Here is a 24,751-nt window from a genome sequence, read left to right on the forward strand (position 1 = left end):
GACTGATTTGATGCAACAGATATTTTGTCTATTGGAAATGGAAAACAAATCATATCACAATACAAGCAATGTATCATGTATTATACAACTTTTGCGTTATTGCTTCTTGTGCTGAATATTGTGCCTCCAAAGTAACGCTCTCGTTTTCGAAACGCCCTCTCCAAAAAAAAGTATGCATGCAATGTCGTTCGGATCTCTCTGTCTAGGAATCATAGAAAAAAAGGCGGCGCTTACGTTGCATTGACATTTGCATAAAAAGAGCCCGTGCAGAGTTTTAGTTGCCTTTTTGACTTCCGAGTTTATACAGGTTACACGGTTATAGTGAAAATGTCCCAGCATTTGCAAGCGAAATACGATGCAAACTACCGCAAGCGGAAGCGGGAACGAGAAGCGGAGGATAAGCGAAATAACGGTACAAGCGAAGTACCGAGGCCTGCCATGCCCAATGCTGACCGCATGAGGCTGTACAGGCAGAGAAAGCGACTAGCGACATCAACCAGCGTGGCAGATGCTTGCACGGCTGCGGGTGTGGATTGTGTTGAAAGCATGCTACAGGGTACCCAATCGCTTAACGGTAAATAATCGCAAAAGTGTGAAAAAAGTATGATCACGGAATGAACTAGTGGTGTTTTATTTCTTACATGTTACAGGAAATACTCCAGCTTCATCTGGAAGTCAAAAAGACTGCACAGAGGAACAATGTCATTATGGTAAGTACTGCGATGCAAATGCATATTGTATTTTTGTGAAATTAATTGAATTACGTCACTCGAGTTTAGTGATTTTTTGATTTTTTTTTCGAATTCGATTGAATTCAATGTTTTTTATTCACTCAAAGCGTAGAAAAAAGGTTAATGTAATCACATGTATAGATGGGGCATTTAACAATTATTGATTTATTCAAATAATTGTTTTTAAGTAATTTGATACTTACACGCTAATAAAAAACATTTTTTTACTTCTCTTGCACTACTTGTATATTTATTCATTGATATCGTAAGACTAAGCATACAATCGATTTGCGCTACTATTCATAATAGACGTAATATTCGCGTTTCGTCCTGATCGAATTGTTTAGGCTTTCGTGATGAACCGTGAGATTGATTATCCAGAATCGGGAATCGTTTATCGGGAACTCTACATCATCTCACTAAGCTAGCTTATTTATTGTCGTGTTGTTTATCCATCGGGTTGGGTAAGTGGATTTGTGTTTACATCAAGGAACGAAGTAATGATGTGGGTGGTTCTGTGTTTATATTCACGTATCAAATTCGATCAATCGAGCGAATATTTGTTGAAGAAGCATCGATAATGAAAAGGGTTATGATGTCATATTTTTAAAAGTTACATCAAATATAATTACAAAATAAAATCGAAGTACACAATAATAGTTTTTGGATGAAATCGTATTTCAGTTTGCTGGAAATTTAAACAATTTATGATTTTGCGACGACGGATCAATGAACACATTGTGTACGAAAAAACATACGATTTTTCCTGTTCGTCGAATGCTCTTGGGATAGCATATTTGTTTGAAAATTTCTATCTGACACTTATAATTACTACTCCGAAGTAATATGTACATTTAATCGAACGATTAACCGACATCTCTAATCACATGTTACGTCAATTCAAGTTCTTCGTTGCAATGAATAATGTTGGATGTAATTTTTCATGTATGGCTTCTTGGGTTTATTCATTCATGCACAGTAGTTTCATAGCGTTGTGCTCGCGAAGAAGTTCCTGAATTTGTTCTAAATAAACGTTGCATAATGCTGAATTTTCGTTTCAAAATTGGCAACGAAATAAATTTGAAGAAATTTATACTCTTTGTAATTTGTAATTTTGTGTTTTTGTTAAATCGTTATAAATAAGATTTATCAATTTGTATCATTTATCTATTAAAAGCGAAACGTTTTTTTTATGTCCGCTGAAGATGAGTGTGAAAATATGATAAATATGATAAAAATGATCAATTTTATTCATGATTCCACGGAATTTAGGCTCAAATATCATGAAACTATTCTTTGTTTCTTTCATATAAACTTCATATTCAAGGCAATTAATGACGGCACTATATCTTTTTTATAAACTTTGCCTACTATAAGTACTTCACTCTGGTAGGTATCACATTGGTTTCACAATGACTCTCGAAGACGGATGTACAGTGTTGACATCCGTTTGTGTGGAACAATTTGCTCTCTGAAGAAATCCAGGAAGGCAGTTTGTTCCAATAAACATTTTTGTTAAATTGGTAAAATTCGAAATAAAATGATTACTTAATGCTATTCAAATACATTTTGACAAAAACATTTTGTGCGGGAAATGGGGACCGCGTGGCTGTGTTGTGCTCTTAGTATCATGTTGAAACTTGTTGCTATTAAGAACCATGTCATGCGCAACTAAGAGCATTTGATGGAAGGATGGGCATGTTTTGAGAAGTGGATAAATTAAACGCAAATACGTCTTTTTCGCCCTGAAACGCATATAACACATCGAACAAAATGGAAGATAACTTCGTCAAATATACTTCTTTTCATACACCGCACAAGAACAGAAATTCGCACAGAAAAGGTTTGACCGTACATGAAACTTGCAGTCTTGACCCTTACTCAAATATTTCTATGATTTTTCTAATGTTTGTGGTAAAAGTTCATCATTCTTATGTATAATCGCTATCATACCAAAGTTTTTCACGATTTCTTCCTACTTGTAGAAAATGTGTTTCATAGAGTACATACTCGGTATGGAAAAGTTGATTTTAATCCACATTTTTTTACGCAATTTTTACAATAATGGCGCACAAAGCTTACTGTCGTCAACGCGAATCATAATCGGGGATAAATTTCTCACTACAGATTACTACAAAATCTGAAGTAATCACTAAATCTCAACTTTTGGTTCATGTTTACAGAAATTGTTCCACTTGGTTATGTGGAGAATGAGTGTACCCAAATTCCTCCCAACAGACAGGGTGAGTCTGTTGCATTCTTATGTGACCAACGAATGTGTACTAAATAATGTAAATATGATTTTACAGAAAGTAGCCCATCTCGCCCTACTCAAGACGGTCAACGTTTTGAAAGAGCTGACTCTGAATTTTCCAAACGTTTCATTCAGAACGAATTTGGTGTTGCATGTAGCGTGTGTGATAGACTTTGGTTCACCAACGATCTAAAGCCGATCACCGCAAACGCCGGGAGATTTCTCCTGGAGTCAGGTCATTTCGAGTCAGTTGAGGGATTTATGATTTGTCAAACATGTCGATGCAGCTTGCAGCGTGGTACGGTGCCGAATCTGTCCACTTCAAATGGATTCAGGTATCCTAGTTATCCACCGGATCTTCCGCCTCTTAATCCGATTTGCGAAAGACTGATTTCACCACGACTGCCGTTCATGCAGATTCGCCGTCTGCGCCGCGCTCAAGGTCTGTTCAATATAATTTTTTTGATTCTTTATTTTTTAAAAAATGAATAAAATTTTAGGTAGTTACACGATTATTGGTCAGGTGATCAATATACCAGTAGATGTAGATGAGATGGTTCGGGAACTTCCCCGCGAGCTGGAAGATGATCACGCTTTTAATGTGTGTATCAAGAAACATTTGGTCCATAAATCACATTATTTGTCTGGATTCGTCAAGAAGTCAGATGTTAAGAAGTGGCTTGAATTTCTAATTACCAAGCCTTTGTACCGGCGGGAGGGTATAGTTCTCAATCAGCAACGCTTAGAAGCACTCCACACAGAGCCTAGAGCTGCTATACCTCAGAATGGAGAAGCGATCCAACTTGAAGTCATTGAAGCAAGCAATGATACAGAGTTGTTCGCTGGTCAGCAACAAACACTTATATGGAACGAGGACAAGTACTTAGAACTTGCACCTGCTCAGAACAGGAGACCAGTGTCTATCATTTATGATGAGTATGCTGAGGAGCTTTCTTTTCCGGATATTTATCTTGGATATCCTAGGAAATACAGAGACGGCACTCACGTGACACGATTTATGCAGGCTACCAGTGAACTGAGACGACGCGACAGACGTGGAGCTAAGCCAAACCATTTGTTATATATGGCTATGAAAATTCTCCGTCTTCGTGTTGCTGAAGGGTTGCAGCATTCCTTCAAGTGTATGAGAACTGCAAACATAACCCGAGGTCAGCTCAGCGACAAAAGCTTTGTAGAAAGCCTCATGGAACGAAATCTGTCCTTTATGAAGTCGATTCCAAACTCTGTGCAGTATTGGTTTCAACGAAAACAGGACCTTTTCGCCATGATACGACAACTGGGTAAGCCAACAATGTTCCTGACATTAAGTGCTAGTGAAACTCAATGGCCACTTCTATTGAAACAACTGCACAAGCTGTCGAATGAATATAGAGGCATTGAGCTGACTGACCCGTTGCAGGAGCTCAGTGCACTGCAGCGAGCGACGCTCGTCAACGATGACGCCGTGACATGCTGCTTATATTTCAACAAACTCGTAGATGTTCTCATGACCATTCTGTCTTCATCGAGATACAGTCCGTTTGGAGAGCATTACGTTGTTGACTTCTTCAAGCGCATCGAATTCCAACATCGGGGTAGCCCACATGCACACATTATGCTATGGCTTGCAAACGATCCATGTGAAACTGTTTCCGAGCATATGCCTGCTACAATGGAACTTATTAGAAAAGTTTGTTCCATTAGATCTGTGCACTTGCCAGAAACTATTCACAAGCAGATTCATAAGCATACGCCTACTTGCTATAAACGCAATGAAAAGCGATGCCGCTTCAATATACCGTACTGGCCAATGAACGAAGAGCGGTCATTAATTCCTCTTACGGCTGAGGACGGTCGCCGTGTTCGATTAAGGAAACGTGCCTCAGAAATGCGTCAGACTTTGGAAACCAAAGCTTTTGACACTCTAGAGGAATTTCTTGTTGACTGTGGATGCACTTATGAATATTATCTTGATGTGCTCCGGTCTTCCATTCAACGACCAACAATTTTCTTGAAGCGAGCGATGAATGAACTCTGGACGAATCCTTTCAACCCTTGGATTGCTCAGAAACTTCGCTCCAACACGGATCTACAGCTTATACTCGATGTGTACTCTTGTGCATGTTACTTGGTTGATTATGTCAATAAGTCAAATCGAGGCATAAGTGGTTTGCATCGGGAGCTTATCTCTCTTCAGGAACAGTACCCTGACCAGGACTATACGGCCCTGTTGAAGAAAGTCAGCTTGAAGATGTTGAACTCTGTAGAGATGTGTGGACAAGAAGCTGCATGGTACCTCCTTCGCCTGCCAATGTCTGAGGCCAGCAGGAAAGTGGAATTTCTTCCAACAATGTGGCCTCATGAGCGAATCAGGTCCAGAAAGCACATCAAGCAAATGGACGAAGAAGGTATTGCTGAAGACTCAACAGATGTCTGGACCAAGAACATCATCCAGAAATATGAAGAGCGCAATGGCCTGGAAGATGTTTGTTTGGCTGATTTCGCAGCGCAATATACTCCAAGTAGAGGTACGAATAATTACAACAAACGAAAAGTTCCACGAATACTGAAGTGGCGCGGCTACAGCATGAATGAACTGGTTGAGTACAAGCGAGAGTCTGTACTTCTATTCTTACCGTTCAGAAATGAGCTGTGTGACATTGTCGATGGTAACAAGTTCCTTCAGCTTTATGATACGCATGAATCAAATCTCCTGAGAAAACGAAGGGAATATGATTGCGATCTGAATCTGGAACAAACTGTCGAAGAATATCTTCGTACCTGTGAAAACGAAGAAGCTGGTGAGCAAGAGAGCGCTGCAGCTAGAAAACATGATGAGTTTGTGCGGGCGATTTCCATGGAGCCCAACGACGATGATATTGAACAAATACCAACAGGAGCCCTAAGAGCAGTAATCAGACAGCGAACGAATGTCATGTCGAAGCAAGATTACTGTGCTATGATGCGGACTACAAATGAGGAGCAGCGTAACTTGATCTTGCATGTGATCGATGTATTACATAGCTATAGCGAAAATAACAAGTCGTTGCAAATTTTCTTCACTGGTCCTGCTGGGTGCGGTAAAACGTTCACGTTGCGTATACTCATGGAGACGATCAACCGTTACTGCCAGACTCATATTTCCCAGAAGAACGCATATGTTGCTTGTGCTTCTACAGGGAAGGCAGCTGTCGCTATTGGAGGGACTACAGTGCATTCGGCATTTCGGATCACTATGTCGCGACGGAGCAACTCCAAGCTCAGCTTTGAAATGCTTCAAATGTACCGTAATGCGTTCAAAGATGTAAAAGCGGTTATCATAGATGAGGTCAGCATGATTGGTGCGGATATTTTAAACACTATACATGCGCGCCTCCAAGATATAACCGGAAATTATGAAGATCCATTCGGTGGAATAAATATTATATTCTGCGGTGATCTGCGGCAACTCCCGCCAGTCAATGCAAGATCCGTCTATAAGCCAACTGGTAATTCCTTCCACGGTGCTGTTCTATGGCAATCGCTTAAATTCTTCCCACTGGTTAGAGTTATGCGTCAGACCGATGTGGAATTTTCCAGCATACTCACCAAGATTGGTAACGGAGAGCAATTTACGGTCGAAGAAACCAAGCTGATTGAAAGTCGATTTCGAACAGCCGAATGGTGCAAACAAAATGCACCAAGAGCAATAAGACTTTATCATCGCAATATGGATGTTGAGCAGTACAACAACGAAGCGTTGAATGGTCAGGATGCATTAGACTGTATTGCCGACGATATTTTTGCGGGATATAAGGACGCTGGTCAGCTCGCAAGTTCTCGAATCAAACTTTACAAAATGAGCTGTGTGGAAACCGGCGGGTTACCATACTTGCTACGCCTTTCCATTGGTATGCCGTACATGGTAACTACCAATGTTGATGTTGAGGATGGCATTGTGAACGGGGCCATAGGAGAACTTAAATACGTCGAGCAAGACGAAGATGATTCTGGGCAGCAATTTGTGAAGCTCTGGTTTAAATTCGAGTCTGACGCAATTGGTGCTGCTGCTAGAATTAAGTCGAGACCAGCCGTTTATTCGAGACCTGATATTCTGCAATCCGATTGGACTCCAATATCCAAACGATCTGCAAACATCAAACTGAGCGGCATCATTAAATGTAAGCGTATTCAGTTTCCAGTGGTTAGTGCCTGTGCTTTAACTGTACATAAGTCACAAGGTGGTACTTTCTCTGAGATTGTATATGACTACGACAAGAGTCAGGATCAACAGTTGGTGTACGTTGGTTTGTCACGCGTATCGTCGCTTCAGGGGCTTTATTTGACAAACTCCAAAAATTCATTTAGGTTCTATCATGCTAAAGGAAGTAACTCGCCTAAGATGGTAGACCTAAGGAATGAATTGCAGCGCTTAGGCAACCACAAATTACGTACGCTTGGAGATGAATTATGGGATGTTGTGAACAGCAGTGGCTCTGCAAGCACATTGATGAGCATCAATGTACAGAGTTTAAACGCTCACGCATTGGACATCTCCACAGACAAAATTCTGACCAGCGTAGAGTTATTCGCGCTAAGCGAGACTTGGCAAGATAATCATACTACAGTCGAGATCGAAGGTTATAGCTGCATCATACAGTTCAAACGTACCGATACGAGAGCTGGAGGTGTAGCAATCTACCAAAAAACCACGGCATCCACTTTGGCTATACCTCACACGATCCAACAGTTAAGTGAGGAACGTGATGAAATGCTCGGTGTAGCTGACGGATTTGGAGACATTTGTGCTGCTAAGGTTATAGTAATGAATACCGAAGTACTGCTAGTGTCGGTATATATTCCACCAGGTACTAGCACTAATAATATAAAGTGGTTTATGACGCGCAACCTGTTTTGTTATGCTAAACAGGTTATACCAATGGTGGTCACTGGTGACTTCAACATTGACGTTTCCAAGCCAGAAAACATAGAGTTTCTCGACTTCATGGAGAACTACTTAAATTTGAGGCTAGCAAATAATCGAAATGAGGCTACCACGCTTGGTAGTTCTTGCATCGATCTGACGTTTGCTAAACACATCAGCGTGGAATGTAAACGATATTGTGCATACTTTTCGTATCACAGACCAATGTTGTCTATGCTCGCAATCGAAGCACCTGAACCATCAAACATTTAATCTACTGATGGAGCGCGGTTTAGCGGCCCAGGAAGACCCCTCATCAAAGAAAAATATCCTTGCGATACCCGAGTCAGAAAAACATCATAAAACCTTGGCCAGAAGAAAACAACTACTCGGAATGTACCGACAGGTAAGAAAACTAGAACACACACACATACACACACATTTCACATAAATTTTGTTATGACTTTATTTATACCAATTGTTTCTTTTCAGATCCGCACATGGGCTCACCAATCAAACCATCCGGCAATCACTCATTTCAAGTCCACATAACACCAAACCGGTTCTTTTTAGGACCACTTCACAACTTTGAAAGAGTTCAAATTTAAGTTTTCTAAATATATATGATAATTTCATACATATACTCATCCGCTCACAGATTTACAAGAACTTTCACCATTCTCGTAATTTATTCCTTCATCCATTCATTGAGAACTGATTCAGATACAACTAAAAACTAAAAACAAATGATTACTAAATCAAAGATAGTCCTACGTCACCCTTGCGGTTATACCACATATATAACCCACTTCCTGTTTTTCAATCCCATTTCTTCTCTGCCACCGGACTGAACAGTGGCAATCCCATTTATTTTCTGCCACCGGACTGAACAGCGCATCGCATCGCATCGCATCGAATCGCATCGCATCGAATCGCATCGCATCGCATCGCATCGCATCGCATCGCATCGCATCGCATCGCATCGCATCGCATCGCATTCCCCAGGCAGCTTGGTTTTGATGGCTATGTTGGGAAAACCGTGGCAATCAAAACGGGGTTGATAGGGCGTTTAGATAACTATATTTTCTCTTTCAATCCCATTTCTTCTCTTCCACCGGACTGAACAGTGGCAATCCCATTTATTTTCTGCCACCGGACTGAACAGAGGCAATCCCATTACTTTTCTGCCATCGGACTGAACAGTGGTTTATTAGCCGGTGCCTGCTCGAGAATTAATTTAGTTGCATTTGCAATGTGATAGGAAAATAGTTTCTCTCGCTCGCTCGCCTAAATACTACGTTCTTCTCTCTCAATCCCATTTCTTCTCTGCCACCGGACTGAACAGTGGCAATCCCATTTATTTTCTGCCACCGGACTGAACAGAGCATCGCATCGCATCGCATCGCATCGCATCGCATCGCATCGCATCGCAATCCCCAGGCAGCTTGGTTTTAATGGCTATGTTGGGGAAACCGTGCCAATCAAAACGGGGTTGATAGGGCGTTTAGATAACTATATTTTCTCTTTCAATCCCATTTCTTCTCTGCCACCGGACTGAACAGTGGCCATCCCATTTATTTTCTGTCACCGTACCGAACAGAGGCAATCCCATTTATTTTCTGCCACCGTACTGAACAGAGGCAATCCCATTTCTTTTCTGCCACCGTACTGAACAGTGGTAATCCCATTTATTTTCTGCCACCGGACTGAACAGAGCATCGCATCGCATCGCATCGCATCGAATCGCATCGCATCGCATCGCATCGCATCGCATCGCATCGCATCGCATCGCATCGCATCGCATCGCATCCCATCCCATTTCTTTTCTGCCATCGGACTGAACAGTGGTTTATTAGCCGGTGCCCGCTCGGAAAATAATTTAGTTGCATTTGTAATGTGATAGGAAAATAGCTTCTCTCGCTCGCTCGCCTAAATACTATGTTCTTCTCTCTCAATCCCATTTCTTCTCTGCCACCGGACTGAACAGTGGCAATCCCATTTATTTTCTGCCACCGGACTGAACAGCGCATCGCATCGCATCGAATCGCATCGCATCGCATCGCATCGCATCGCATCGCATTCCCCAGGCAGCTTGGTTTTGATGGCTATGTTGGGGAAACCGTGCCAATCAAAACGGGGTTGATAGGGCGTTTAGATAACTATATTTTCTCTTTCAATCCCATTTCTTCTCTGCCACCGGACTGAACAATGGCAATCCCATTTATTTTCTGCCACCGTACTGAACAGTGGCAATCCCATTTATTTTCTGCCACCGGACTGAACAGCGCATCGCATCGCATCGCATCGAATCGCATCGCATCGCATCGCATCGCATCGCATCGCATCGCATCGCATCGCATCGCATCGCATCCCATCCCATTTCTTTTCTGCCATCGGACTGAACAGTGGTTTATTAGCCGGTGCCCGCTCGGAAAATAATTTAGTTGCATTTGCAATGTGATAGGAAAATAGTTTCTCTCGCTCGCTCGCCTAAATACTATGTTCTTCTCTCTCAATCCCATTTCTTCTCTGCCACCGGACTGAACAGTGGCAATCCCATTTATTTTCTGCCACCGTACTGAACAGTGGTAATCCCATTTATTTTCTGCAACCGGACTGAACAGTGTCAACCCCATTTATTTTCTGCCACCGGACTGAACAGCGCATCGCATCGCATCGCTTCGCATCGCATCGCATCGCATCGCATCGCATCGCATCGCATCGGATCGCACCGCATCGCATCGCATCGCATCACATCGCATCGCATCGCATCGCATCGCATCGCATCGCATCGCATCGCATCGCATCGCATCGCATCGCATCGCATCGCATCGCATCGCATCGCATCGCATCGCATCGTATCGCATCGCATCGCCTCCCATTTCTTTTCTGCCATCGGACTGAACAGTGGTTTATTAGCCGGTGCCCGCTCTGAAAATAATTTAGTTGCATTTGGAATGTGATAGGAAAATAGTTTCTCTCGCTCGCTCGCCTAAATACTATGTTCTTCTCTCTCAATCCCATTTCTTCTCTGCCACCAGACTGAACAGTGGCAATCCCATTTATTTTCTGCCACCGTACTGAACAGTGGCAATCCCATTTATTTTCTGCCACCGGACTGAACAGCGCATCGCATCGCATCGCATCGCATCGCATCGCATCGAATCGCATCGAATCGCATCGCATCGCATCGCATCGCATCGCATCGCATCGCATCGCATCGCATCGCATCGCATCGCATCGCATTCCCCAGGCAGCTTGGTTTTGATGGCTATGTTGGGGAAACCGTGCCAATCAAAACGGGGTTGATAGGGCGTTTAGATAACTATATTTTCTATTTCAATCCCATTTCTTCTCTTCCACCGGACTGAACAGTGGCAATCCCATTTATTTTCTGCCACCGTACTGAACAGTGGCAATCCCATTTATTTTCTGCCATCGTAATGAACAGTGGTTTATTGGCCGGTGCCCGCTCGGAAATTAATTTAGTTGCATTTGCAATGTGATAGGAAAATAGTTTCGCTCGCTAGCTCCCCTAAATACTATGTTCTTCTCTTTCAATCCCATTTCTTCTCTGCCACCGGACTGAACAGTGGCAATCCCATTTATTTTCTGCCACCGTACTGAACAGAGGCAATCCCATTTCTTTTCTGCCATCGGACTGAACAGAGGCAATCCCATTTCTTTTCTGTCATCGAACTGAACAGTTAGCCGGTGCCCGCTCGGAAATTAATTAAGTTGCATTTGCAATGTGATAGGAAAATAGTTTCTCTCGCTCGCTCGCCTAAATACTATGTTCTTTTCTTTCAATCCCATTTCTTCTCTGCCACCGGACTGAACAGTGGCAATCCCATTTATTTTCTGCCACCGGACTGAACAGAGGCAATCCCATTACTTTTCTGCCATCGGACTGAACAGTGGTTTATTAGCCGGTGCCCGCTCGGAAATTAATTTAGTTGCATTTGCAATGTGATAGGAAAATAGTTTCTCTCGCTAGCTCCCCTAACTACTATGTTCTTCTCTTTCAATCCCATTTCTTCTCTGCCACCGGACTGAACAGTGGCAATCCCATTTATTTTCTGCCACCGTACTGAACAGAGGCAATCCCATTTCTTTTCTGCCATCGGACTGAACAGTGGAAATCCCATTTCTTCTCTACCACCGGACTGAACAGTGGTTTATTAGCCGGTGCCTGCTCGAAAATTAATTTAGTTGCATTTGCAATGTGATAGGAAAATAGTTTCTCTCGCTCGCTCGCCTAAATACTATGTTCTTCTCTTTCAATCCCATTTCTTCTCTGCCACCGGACTGAACAGAGGCAATCCCATTTATTTTCTGCAACCGGACTGAACAGAGGCAATCCCATTTTTTTTCTGCCATCGGACTGAACAGTGGTTTATTATCCGGTGCCCGCTCGGAAATTAATTTCATAGCAATTGCAATGTGATAAGAAAACAGTTTATCTCACTCGCTCGCCTAAATACTATGTTCTTCTCTTTCAATCCCATTTCTTCTCTGCCACCGGACTGAACAATGGCAAACCCATTCATTTTCTGCCACCGGACTGAACAGTGGAAATCCCATTTAATTTCTGCCGTCGGACTGAACAGAGGCAATCCCATTTCTTTTCTGCCATCGGACTGAACAGTGGAAATCCCATTTCTTCTCTACCACTGGACTGAACCGTGGCAATCCCATTTATTTTCTGCCGTCGGACTGAACAGAGGCAATCCCATTTCTTTTCTGCCATCGGACTGAACAGCCCATTTCTTCTCTGCCACCGGACTGAACAGTGGCAATCCCATTTATTTTCTGCCACCGGACTGAACAGAGCATCGCATCGCATCGCATCGCATCGCATCGCATCGCTTCGCATCGCATCGCATCGCATCGCGTCGCATCGCATTTCTTTTCTGCCATCGGACTGAACAGTGGTTTATTAGCCGGTGCCCGCTCGGAAATTAATTTAATAGCAATTGCAATGTGATAAGACAACAGTTTCTCTCACTCGCTCGCCTAATACTATGTTCTTCTTTTTCAATCCCATTTCTTCTCTGCCACCGGACTGAACAGTGGCAATCCCATTTATTTTCTGCCACCGGACTGAACAGCGCATCGCATCGCATCGAATCGCATCGCATCGCATCGCATCGCATCGCATCGCATCGCATCGCATCGCATCGCATCGCATCGCATCGCATCGCATCGCATCGCATCGAATCGCATCACATCGCATCGCATCGCATCGCATCGCATCGCATCGCATTCCCCAGGCAGCTTGGTTTTGATGGCTATGTTGGGGAAACCGTGGCAATCAAAACGGGGTTGATAGGGCGTTTAGATAACTATATTTTCTCTTTCAATCCCATTTCTTCTCTTCCACCGGACTGAACAGTGGCAATCCCATTTATTTTCTGCCACCGGACTGAACAGAGGCAATCCCATTACTTTTCTGCCATCGGACTGAACAGTGGAAATCACATTTCTTCTCTACCACCGGACTGAACCGTGGCAATCCCATTTATTTTCTGCCGTCGGACTGAACATAGGCAATCCCATTTATTTTCTGCCACCGGACTGAACAGAGGCAATCCCATTACTTTTCTGCTATCGGACTGAACAGTGGTTTATTAGCCGGTGCCCGCTCGGAAATTAATATAGTTGCATTTGCAATGTGATAGGAAAATAGTTTCTCTCGCTAGCTCCCCTAAATACTATGTTCATCTCTTTCAATCCCATTTCTTCTCTGCCACCGGACTGAACAGTGGCAATCCCATTTATTTTCTGCCACCGTACTGAACAGAGGCAATCCCATTTCTTTTCTGCCATCGGACTGAACAGTGGAAATCCCATTTTTTCTCTACCACCGGACTGAACAGTGGATTATTAGCCGGTGCCTGCTCGAAAATTAATTTTGTTGCATTTGCAATGTGATAGGAAAATAGTTTCTCTCGCTCGCTCGCCTAAATACTATGTTCTTCTCTTTCAATCCCATTTCTTCTCTGCCACCGGACTGAACAGAGGCAATCCCATTTATTTTCTGCAACCGGACTGAACAGAGGCAATCCCATTTTTTTTCTGCCATCGGACTGAACAGTGGTTTATTATCCGGTGCCCGCTCGGAAATTAATTTAATAGCAATTGCAATGTGATAAGAAAACAGTTTATCTCACTCGCTCGCCTAAATACTATGTTCTTCTCTTTCAATCCCATTTCTTCTCTGCCACCGGACTGAACAGTGGCAATCCCATTCATTTTCTGCCACCGGACTGAACAGCGCATCGCATCGCATCGCATCGAATCGCATCGCATCGAATCGCATCGCATCGCATCGCATCGCATCGCATCGCATCGCATTCCCCAGGCAGCTTGGTTTTGATGGCTATGTTGGGGAAACCGTGGCAATCAAAACGGGGTTGATAGGGCGTTTAGATAACTATATTTTCTCTTTCAATCCCATTTCTTCTCTGCCACCGGACTGAACAGTGGCAATCCCATTTATTTTCAGCCACCGGACTGAACAGAGGCAATCCCATTACTTTTCTGCCATCGGACTGAACAGTGGTTTATTAGCCGGTGCCTGCTCGAGAATTAATTTAGTTGCATTTGCAATGTGATAGGAAAATAGTTTCTCTCGCTCGCTCGCCTAAATACTACGTTCTTCTCTCTCAATCCCATTTCTTCTCTGCCACCGGACTGAACAGTGGCAATCCCATTTATTTTCTGCCACCGGACTGAACAGAGCATCGCATCGCATCGCATCGCATCGCATCGCATCGCATCGCATCGCAATCCCCAGGCAGCTTGGTTTTAATGGCTATGTTGGGGAAACCGTGCCAATCAAAACGGGGTTGATAGGGCGTTTAGATAACTATATTTTCTCTTTCAATCCCATTTCTTCTCTGCCACCGGACTGAACAGTGGCAATCCCATTTATTTTCTGTCACCGTACCGAACAGAGGCAATCCCATTTATTTTCTGCCACCGTACTGAACAGAGGCAATCCCATTTCTTTTCTGCCACCGTACTGAACAGTGGTAATCCCATTTATTTTCTGCCACCGGACTGAACAGAGCATCGCATCGCATCGCATCGCATCGCATCGAATCGCATCGCATCGCATCGCATCGCATCGCATCGCATCGCATCGCATCGCATCGCATCGCATCGCATCCCATCCCATTTCTTTTCTGCCATCGGACTGAACAGTGGTTTATTAGCCGGTGCCCGCTCGGAAAATAATTTAGTTGCATTTGTAATGTGATAGGAAAATAGCTTCTCTCGCTCGCTCGCCTAAATACTATGTTCTTCTCTCTCAATCCCATTTCTTCTCTGCCACCGGACTGAACAGTGGCAATCCCATTTATTTTCTGCCACCGGACTGAACAGCGCATCGCAACGCATCGAATCGAATCGCATCGCATCGCATCGCATCGCATCGCATCGCATCGCATCGCATCGCATCGCATCGCATCGCATCGCATCGCATCGCATCGCATCGCATCGCATCGCATCGCATCGCATCGCATCGCATCGCATCGCATCGCATCGCATCGCATCGCATCGCATCGCATCGCATCGCATCGCATCGCATCGCATCGCATCGCATCGCATCGCATCGCATCGCATCGCATCGCATCGCATCGCATCGCATCGCATCGCATCGCATCGCATCGCATCGCATCGCATCGCATCGCATCGCATCGCATCGCATCGCATCGCATCGCATCGCATCGCATCGCATCGCATCGCATCGCATCGCATCGCATCGCATCGCATCGCATCGCATCGCATCGCATCGCATCGCATCGCATCGCATCGCATCGCATCGCATCGCATCGCATCGCATCGCATCGCATCGCATCGCATCGCATCGCATCGCATCGCATCGCATCGCATCGCATCGCATCGCATCGCATCGCATCGCATCGCATCGCATCGCATCGCATCGCATCGCATCGCATCGCATCGCATCGCATCGCATCGCATCGCATCGCATCGCATCGCATCGCATCGCATCGCATCGCATCGCATCGCATCGCATCGCATCGCATCGCATCGCATCGCATCGCATCGCATCGCATCGCATCGCATCGCATCGCATCGCATCGCATCGCATCGCATCGCATCGCATCGCATCGCATCGCATCGCATCGCATCGCATCGCATCGCATCGCATCGCATCGCATCGCATCGCATCGCATCGCATCGCATCGCATCGCATCGCATCGCATCGCATCGCATCGCATCGCATCGCATCGCATCGCATCGCATCGCATCGCATCGCATCGCATCGCATCGCATCGCATCGCATCGCATCGCATCGCATCGCATCGCATCGCATCGCATCGCATCGCATCGCATCGCATTCCCCAGGCAGCTTGGTTTTGATGGCTATGTTGGGGAAACCGTGCCAATCAAAACGGGGTTGATAGGGCGTTTAGATAACTATATTTTCTCTTTCAATCCCATTTCTTCTCTGCCACCGGACTGAACAGTGGCAATCCCATTTATTTTCTGCCACCGTACTGAACAGTGGCAATCCCATTTATTTTCTGCCACCGGACTGAACAGCGCATCGCATCGCATCGCATCGCATCGAATCGCATCGCATCGCATCCCATCCCATTTCTTTTCTGCCATCGGACTGAACAGTGGTTTATTAGCCGGTGGCCGCTCGGAAAATAATTTAGTTGCATTTGCAATGTGATAGGAAAATAGTTTCTCTCGCTCGCTCGCCTAAATACTATGTTCTTCTCTCCCAATCCCATTTCTTCTCTGCCACCGGACTGAACAGTGGCAATCCCATTTATTTTCTGCCATCGGACTGAACAGAGGCAATCCCATTTCTTTTCTGCTATCGGACTGAACAGTGGTTTATTAGCCGGTGCCCGCTCGGAAATTAATTTAATAGCAATTGCAATGTGATAGGAGCACAGTTTCTCTCACTCGCTCCCCTAAATACTATGTTCTTCTCTTTCAATCCCATTTCTTCTCTGCCACCGGACTGAACAGTGGCAATCCCATTTATTTTCTGCCACCGGACTGAACAGAGCATCGCATCGCATCGCATCGCATCGCATTGAGATTTCCACCTTGAATTATAGTTAACCACTATAATTAATACACAAGAGTAAATTGGTTTTCAACTGATTATATTTTATTCGTCTAAATTATCCTAAGTGGTCGAAAGACAACATGTTGTTGTAGTGATACATTATTACTAATCATACTAATAGTTTACAATTATTTAATCTGGCCGCACTGCCAATACGATATAGAACTATGCAAATGTTCAAGTATACACTGAGAGAAATAATTAGTAAATATAACGAATTTTTTGGTAAATACTACCAATCTATAGTCATTTTCGACCGTACTAATAAACACATATGTCAAGCAGAACAATGATTCGGAAGCCCAATATCGGCTACATTTTCTCGCCGAAAATGCACGTATCAGAATTATATCATTATTATACCTCCGTATTGCCTTATAGGAACAATGAAAATGGTTAATACGCGCTTTTCTCACCAATTTTCAGATATGACAATATCCAAGCTTACTAATGTTATCGAGTAAAATATACTAATCTCTGGTAGGGATGCGGGTTTGTTGACAATATGTACAAAAAATTTGTACATTCTACTAATTTTGCATTACTAAATGTATTTAGTAGTTTTCGACCGAGGATTTTTATAAGGGTAGAAATAATGAGCCAAATCATGTGCCACAGTTGATTTCTACTTCTACACACTTGTGTTCTCACAAGGAACGGTTGAAAATGGAATTGTTTACAAACACATCGTGATGGCCTCACAATATTTATTAGATATAGTGTTTCTTCGAAAGTGAGATGTGTTTTTCAACAGGTTTGTCCGGTTTTAAAAATCACCATTTTGGAATGAAAAAAATCGAATTTTCAAGTAGCATTTATCATTGCTTGGGTTTACTGTCATCATATTGACCCATTCATAGTTTAGTCTTTCTTCAGAATATTGCCTTTTCTTGGGAATTTTAAAAGTGTTCACCACACACTCAACACAGAGAAAACTTTATTTCTGCTATGCGCGAAGGACACAATAAACAAACTGCAGCGCGCCAAGCGGTTGCCATAGAAATCATGTGGACAAAACAACATTAATGAATTGTCATTATCAGAATCGATTTCATGAAAATGCGTTAATTCAATGGTTTAGCTATGTTAATCTGATACAAATGGTATGCAAGCATGATCTTTACAATATTTGTAAGTGTTATAATCCAAAAAAGGTCTGAATACGTGCCAAAACATCATATGGTTTGATTGATTAAAAGTTAGCTCAAATGAGGGGCGCATTGACATCAATAGAAAGTGTATTTTATCATCCATTAAAACATGTGAATCCATAAAAATATACTATAAAACTACTGTAAATATTTTATAACATAATCTTCTTTTCGAAATGGTCTGACCTTATGGTCAATGGATGAACATTGATACTTGAGGAAAAAATCTTGAAATATTTTCTCTTTTCATTCCCGGTTACGATGCAAAAACGATTTTCTTTTGCAAATGGCGAGTAAAATTTCGCAAATACTTCAATTTTGAACGGAAGACTACTCACCTATATACACCAATAAGAAGGATGCACACTTCCGTCGAACGTACCTTAAACGACAATCCTTTATTTGCACAACCGTCCCATATGAACCTTATCCATTCATTGAAGTGGAAGCAGCTAGTTGAAGGCGTCGGAACAAACGCCATATTTATCAGCAAAGGAAACGATTCGTCCCTTTGGGAGCGGGCACTCAAGCGAATTGAGCTGTGCCATCGAATACTGCTGGTGCAATTTCAAAATAATGTTTTGATTTTTAGAATTGCTTCCCACAAACCGAAAGAAGGAGCTCTTTTCGTTTCACACATGTTCGCAAGATGCGGTTCGGCCAAGTTTGGTTGTAGAGAGCAAGTCAAGCAAGCGAGAAACGGGAATGTAATACAATTACTGATAGCACTGCGGTAAAAGCTTTTATCGCTTCCGAAACAGCAACTAAAAGCATTGTCACTTTCCAGAATATAGCTATTGATTTACGACATGCTGTAAAGGTGAGGTTAATGAAGGTGGCAAACAAATCGCGGTCACCATGAATGAAGGTCGTTCGTGTTCTTTAGCTTTCTATGATTGTGGCTCACTATTTTCCGATCAGAAAGATAATTTCGATGTTTGGAAAAATACGAAATAATTACAAACCAGTTAAAACGGGAATACGATACTAATACTAACTGATCTCAGATAAAATACAGAATGCAGAATACAATGGATTCCTTATTTATTAGTTTTTCTTCCATAATTAAACGATGTTCTTGTTTTATTTATTTATAGACAAAAGAGAAAGATAATGATTTTCATACACAAATTGCGACAATATATCTCAACATTGAATAATCACCGTTGAAAGTTGTTCTCATTGGTTACTTGCACAAAAAATAAAGCGATCACAAAGTGTATTGTACGGCACATTCATAAAAAACTCTCTATTCGGACACAATCATTTATTCAACGGAATCGTTCTCCATTTGCAGCCTGATCTGTGCTAGTAATGCTAGCAAATGCGAATTCGCTACCCGGTAGAACCATTCGATACAGCTATCAGTATGATGACACAGCAATCAGAAAAAAGTGACTTGTGCAATAGTTAGGAAAAGTCAGATGGCATATTGAATATTGGTTCTCATATGTTAACGGCATGGCTTCCTATGATTTCTTTTTGTGATAAGGCATTTTCGAAAGGGTAAGAAAACTGTTGATAATGTCTACCAAATGTATATTGTATATGAGTTTTCATAGTGCTGTTTTGTTAATGTTGTCTATATTATAATTATCATTAATGCCATTTGCGTTGGTACGATTTCATTAATTTTTGTAATTTTACAATACACATTTCAAACACCTCGTAAGTTCATCACAGGTGATACAATTTTTATGAAAAAACGAAGCACTTTGAAGCATTCTTCAAAGTCACTAGTGTTCCATATTTCGAATTAAAAACAACTAGAGCGATACAACTAGATTATTCCCATTTATTTCTAAAAGTGCTCATATATATTTAACTAGCTGACCCGGCAAACTTCGTCCCGCCCAAAATTCTTTTTTTGTTATCAATACATCCAAACATTCACGTTTTCTTACTTACGATCATGGGTCCAATCGCAGAACTGTATATTGATTCATCTTCTAATTGACCCTTTCCAATTTACTTCTAATATAATTTTTTTCTAATATAAACGTTACATTTTTCATTTGGTTTTTTTTCAGAACTTTTAGAGTGTTTTTCGCGGTACAAAAAAAAATATTTTCAGGCATTTCGAAATTTTGAAGATAATTACTTTGAGGCCCAATTTTGCTCTAATTTTTATTCAAATGCGATCGCATGTGTTGTTTTTTTCCACATGTAGGGTAATTTTTTCTAGAATTTTTAATAGGATTGCGTGAAAAAAGAATAATTTTCTGGCCTTTGGGTATTTTAAATTTAGTTTGAATTTTATTTATTTAGAGACCCAATACAGCTCTTATATTTATTTAAAAATTGTTTTTATATGACTAAATTTTGTCGGTATATTTAGAGCATTGCGCTATACAAAGATTTACATTGTATTTTGATTTTTTTTTTCCAAAATATATATTTTTATAAAGGCTCATATGGCGTTAGCCTCACGGGGCCGGGAGTTCAATACAATTTTTCTTATTACCTATGTTAGTAATATGTAACCGATTACTCGCGGTTGGCTCGAGGTTAGTATTACAAGTGTTTTCGTAATTCGGATGTTGCTGTCTCCAATGCTCTGTACGTGTGCCCGACACGGGATACTTCCTATTGGGATGCAGCTGACCATTAATCAGCAACGCCCCCCTAGTCTGTACCTCATATCTAGCGCGGTGCGTCTTTCTCGACTCGAGGAATCCAGGATAGAATGGTCACTAGCCGGCGCAATCATCAGTTCGTGTAGAGTTGTCATGAGCGGTACAACCTTTGGCTCTTGTTGAATGATCAGTGGACTGCACAACCTTTGGCCCGTGTGTCTGTAAAGAGTGTGTGTATGTATTGCCGCGACTAAGTAAAAGTTTATCGATCGGATAGGAGGGATATGAAACGGGGACACAACGAAGGAAACATCATTAAACGTTGACATCGGCGTTTCTGAGGAACAGGTATAGATGAAGCAGAAGATCAGGATCACGGCTACCTAAGATATCCCGGACGGGGATATCCGATTGTCTGCCTTGTGCTCTTAGTGCTCTAGAGAGCTGAGAGCGAGCAGCATGGAACCGGATACACGACCAGACAACATGCTCGATGTCGTGGTAGCCATCGCCACAATCACAAAGATTGTTTGCTGCGAGTCCAATGCGATAGAGATGCGCGTTTAGGTTGTAGTGATTGGACATAAGCCGAGATATCACGCGAATGAAATCACGACCTACATTCAATCCCTTGAACCATGCCCTCGTCGAGACCTTAGGGATAATCGTGTGTAACAAACGACCGAACTCATCTCCACTCCAAATGCGCTGCCAACTTACGAGCGTATACTGACGAGGAATGTGGAAAAATTCATTATAAGCAATTTGCCTTTCAAAAAGAGTGGCTTCTAAAGCGCCCACCTTAGCTAGCGAGTCCGCTTTCTCATTCCCCGGAATCGAGCAATGAGAGGGAACCCATGCTAAGGTAATCTTGAATAATTTTTCGACCAAAACACTCAATAGTTGTCTTATTCTTGTTAGGAAATAAGATGAGCGTTTATCAACCTTCATTGAGCGGATTGCCTCTAATGAGCTGAGACTGTCTGAAAAAATAAAATAGTTGTCGATGGGCAATGTTTCAATGATCCCCAGTGCGTAGTATATCGCACCCAGTTCAGCAACATACACGGAACAAGGATCTTTGAGTTTGAAAGAGGCACTGGAATTTTCATTGAAGATGCCAAAGCCAGTGGACCCGTTTATGAATGAACCGTCAGTAAAGGACATTTTATCAGATCTAACTATGCCCCCATATTCTGCCGAAAATATCGGCGGAATAGAATCGGAGCGTAGGTGATCTGGGATTCCATGAATTTTTTGTCGCATAGACTGATCAAAAATGACAGAGGAATTGCAGAAGTAAGGGAAGCAAACTTAGTTGGAGATGCCTGGTGAAGGGTGCACGTCGTGGATAAGGTACTCATGGTATAAAGACATAAAACTTGACTGAGGAGTCAGTTGGAGTAGATTTTCGAAGTTATCAATCACCAATGGATTCATGATCTTGCAACGGATGAGAAATCTGTAGGATAATTCTGTGAACCGAAGAGTAAGCGGGGGTACTCCTGCCAAAACTTCGAGACTCATCGTATGTGTCGAATGCAAACACCCCATGGCTATACGCAAGCAACGATATTGTATTCTCTCCAGCTTGAGAATATGAATCCTGGCAGCTGATCGGAAGCAAAAACTGCCATATTCTAACACTGATAATATCGTTGTTTTGTATAACTGAATGAGGTCTCCTGGATGGGCACCCCACCATGTTCCGGTTATTGTTTGGAGAAAATTGATTCTTTGCTGGCATTTCTGTTTCAAATACGCAATGTGTATTCCCCAGGTACAAAATATACTCCAAGGTATTTGAAAAACATCGAGTGCTTGATCGTTTTGCCGGATAGGTGAAGCTGGAATTGGGCGGGTTCGTGCTTCCTAGAAAAAACGACCATTTCGGTTTTCTCCGTAGAGAATTCGATACCCAGCTTGAGAGCCCACGTGAACAGGTTGTTCAGGGTATCTTGCAAGGATTTTTGCAGAACGGCGGGATTAGTACCCGTGATGGAAATAACTCCATCGTCTGCAAGTTGTCTCAACGTGCAGTCTCTAGTTAGACAATCATCTATATCATTGACGTAAAAACTGTACAAGAGGGGGCTTAGGCAGGAGCCTTGTGGTAGGCCCATAAAACTGTATCGAGAAGATTTCAAGTTGCCATGATTGAAAAACATGTGCTTTTCTGACAGTAAATTGTACAGGAAATTATTCAGAATTGGTGAAAGTCCACGATTATGAAGTTTCTCTGAGAGAATTTCCATGGAAACTGAATCAAATGCCCCTTTGATATCGAGAAAAACGGAAGCCATTTGTTCTTTGCGAGCAAATGCGATTTGGATTTCAGAAGATAGCAGCGCGAGACAATCATTTGTCCCTTTACCTCGGCGGAAGCCAAACTGCGTATTTGACAGCAAATTGTTCGCTTCAACCCACTTGTCCAAACGAAGTAGAATCATTTTCTCTAACAATTTACGAATACAGGATTGAATTGTATTTTGATGGTTTACCAAATTAATAGGAGTCAGCAGTACCATAGAGCTCTGTGAGAAAAAAAAGTTCTTAAGGAAAGATCATTCGGATTAATGAGAAGAACACTTTAAAAAAATCCAAATTATTATATTTTTTTATATTAATCTCACAATTGAAAACCACGAATACAATAAAATAATCTATTCCAAAAAAATAAAAATAATAATGCAGACGATGAAGAAAATAATTTTTGTGTCCCGCAATGCGCTCATAAAAGACACATACAAACGCATTTTAATAAAAATTAGAGCAGAAGTGGGTCTCAAAGTTATATTTCTTTTCAAAGTTTGGAAATGCCAGAAAATATATAAAAACATTTTGTTCCGCGTATCTAAATTTTTTTTATTGGATTTTTTGATGAAAAAATTGTTGAAGATATTTATAGATACACCTTAGTTAGATGTACTTTCAGCATTTTTTCTTATTTTTGTCTCAAAGCTATTGAGAATGGCGTGTGAAAAACGAAAAAGTGATTTTTTCACCGTATATGCTATGGTGTACCATATAAGGACTCAAATATATGGTACTTTTGCCTAAATGTTTTATTTAGTACTCTATACAATATTTTCCATACAGCTGGTGATTTGGTTAGGGGACACTTTTTACTCCCTTACCCAGCCAGACCCTTTGAAAATATACAATATATTTTTTTGTACCGAACAACACTGAAAAAAATCTGAAAAAAATCACACATATCTAGAAAAGCCGTAAAAACACATTTAAATATAAATTAGAGTAGTACTGAATCTCTGGATCCAAAAAAAAAATTCAAAATCTCAATATTTTTTATTTTTACTTCAATTTTTGATGAAATATTTTTTTTGATAATTTTTCTAGATACATCGTAGTGATTTTTTTTCAAATTTTTATCTCGAAGCTTTTGAGGATGGCGTGAAATAAACGAAAAAAGTGCGTTTTTCTCTATAGAACCTTTGTTAAACCACATAGGAGCTCGAAAAAAAAACTGCCGAAATTTTTTATTTAATATCCTATACAATATTTGCTATCTTGAACTTCTTGAATGGCGTTAACGTTCCCTGTGGAACTTTTGCCGTCTCAGCGTATGCATTAACCAGCGTCATTTATTAATACTTTAGTTGAGATTTCTTAAGCCAAATAACACGCCTTGAACGTATTCCGTGGGGCAAGCTCTAGAATACGCGTGACCACAGTGCAAGCCGAAGGAAATTTCTTTGACGAAAAAATCCCCCGGCCAGGACGGGAATCGAACCCGAGCACCCGGCATGATAATATCCTATACAATATTTGCCATTAGTGATTTGGTTTGGGGGCACTTTTTACTCCCTTACCCGGCCAAGCGCTTTTATGAGGGGTCCATAATAGTTTGTATCAATCGGTTCGATACTCCCTAACGATCTATTGTGATATAATAAGAAACCCCATTGAGACTTATGTCAGATGAATGTATCTTTTAATAAAATAAAATAAAATAAAATAAAATAATACAATTTCCGAGAGGCAATATGTGAAAACA

The 24,751-nt window shown here is 41.9% G+C and overlaps 1 protein-coding gene across 1 annotated transcript in view; it reads left to right on the top strand.

Annotated features, from left to right (window-relative positions):
- The first annotated feature begins 327 nt into the window (after positions 1–327).
- The window catches only part of LOC129773682 (uncharacterized), a 33,601-nt gene continuing 9,177 nt past the window's right edge, over positions 328–24,751 (top strand). Inside the window, exons 1-6 of the mRNA XM_055777328.1 lie at positions 328–574; positions 651–710; positions 2,915–2,974; positions 3,041–3,427; positions 3,486–8,075; positions 8,381–8,450. Of these exons, the coding sequence (XP_055633303.1) occupies positions 328–574; positions 651–710; positions 2,915–2,974; positions 3,041–3,427; positions 3,486–8,075; positions 8,381–8,450 (5,414 nt within the window). The remainder of the gene's footprint in view (positions 575–650; positions 711–2,914; positions 2,975–3,040; positions 3,428–3,485; positions 8,076–8,380; positions 8,451–24,751) is intronic.

This window comes from Toxorhynchites rutilus, chromosome 3, assembly GCF_029784135.1.
Source record: "Toxorhynchites rutilus septentrionalis strain SRP chromosome 3, ASM2978413v1, whole genome shotgun sequence".
Classification (NCBI taxonomy): Eukaryota; Metazoa; Arthropoda; class Insecta; order Diptera; family Culicidae; genus Toxorhynchites; species Toxorhynchites rutilus.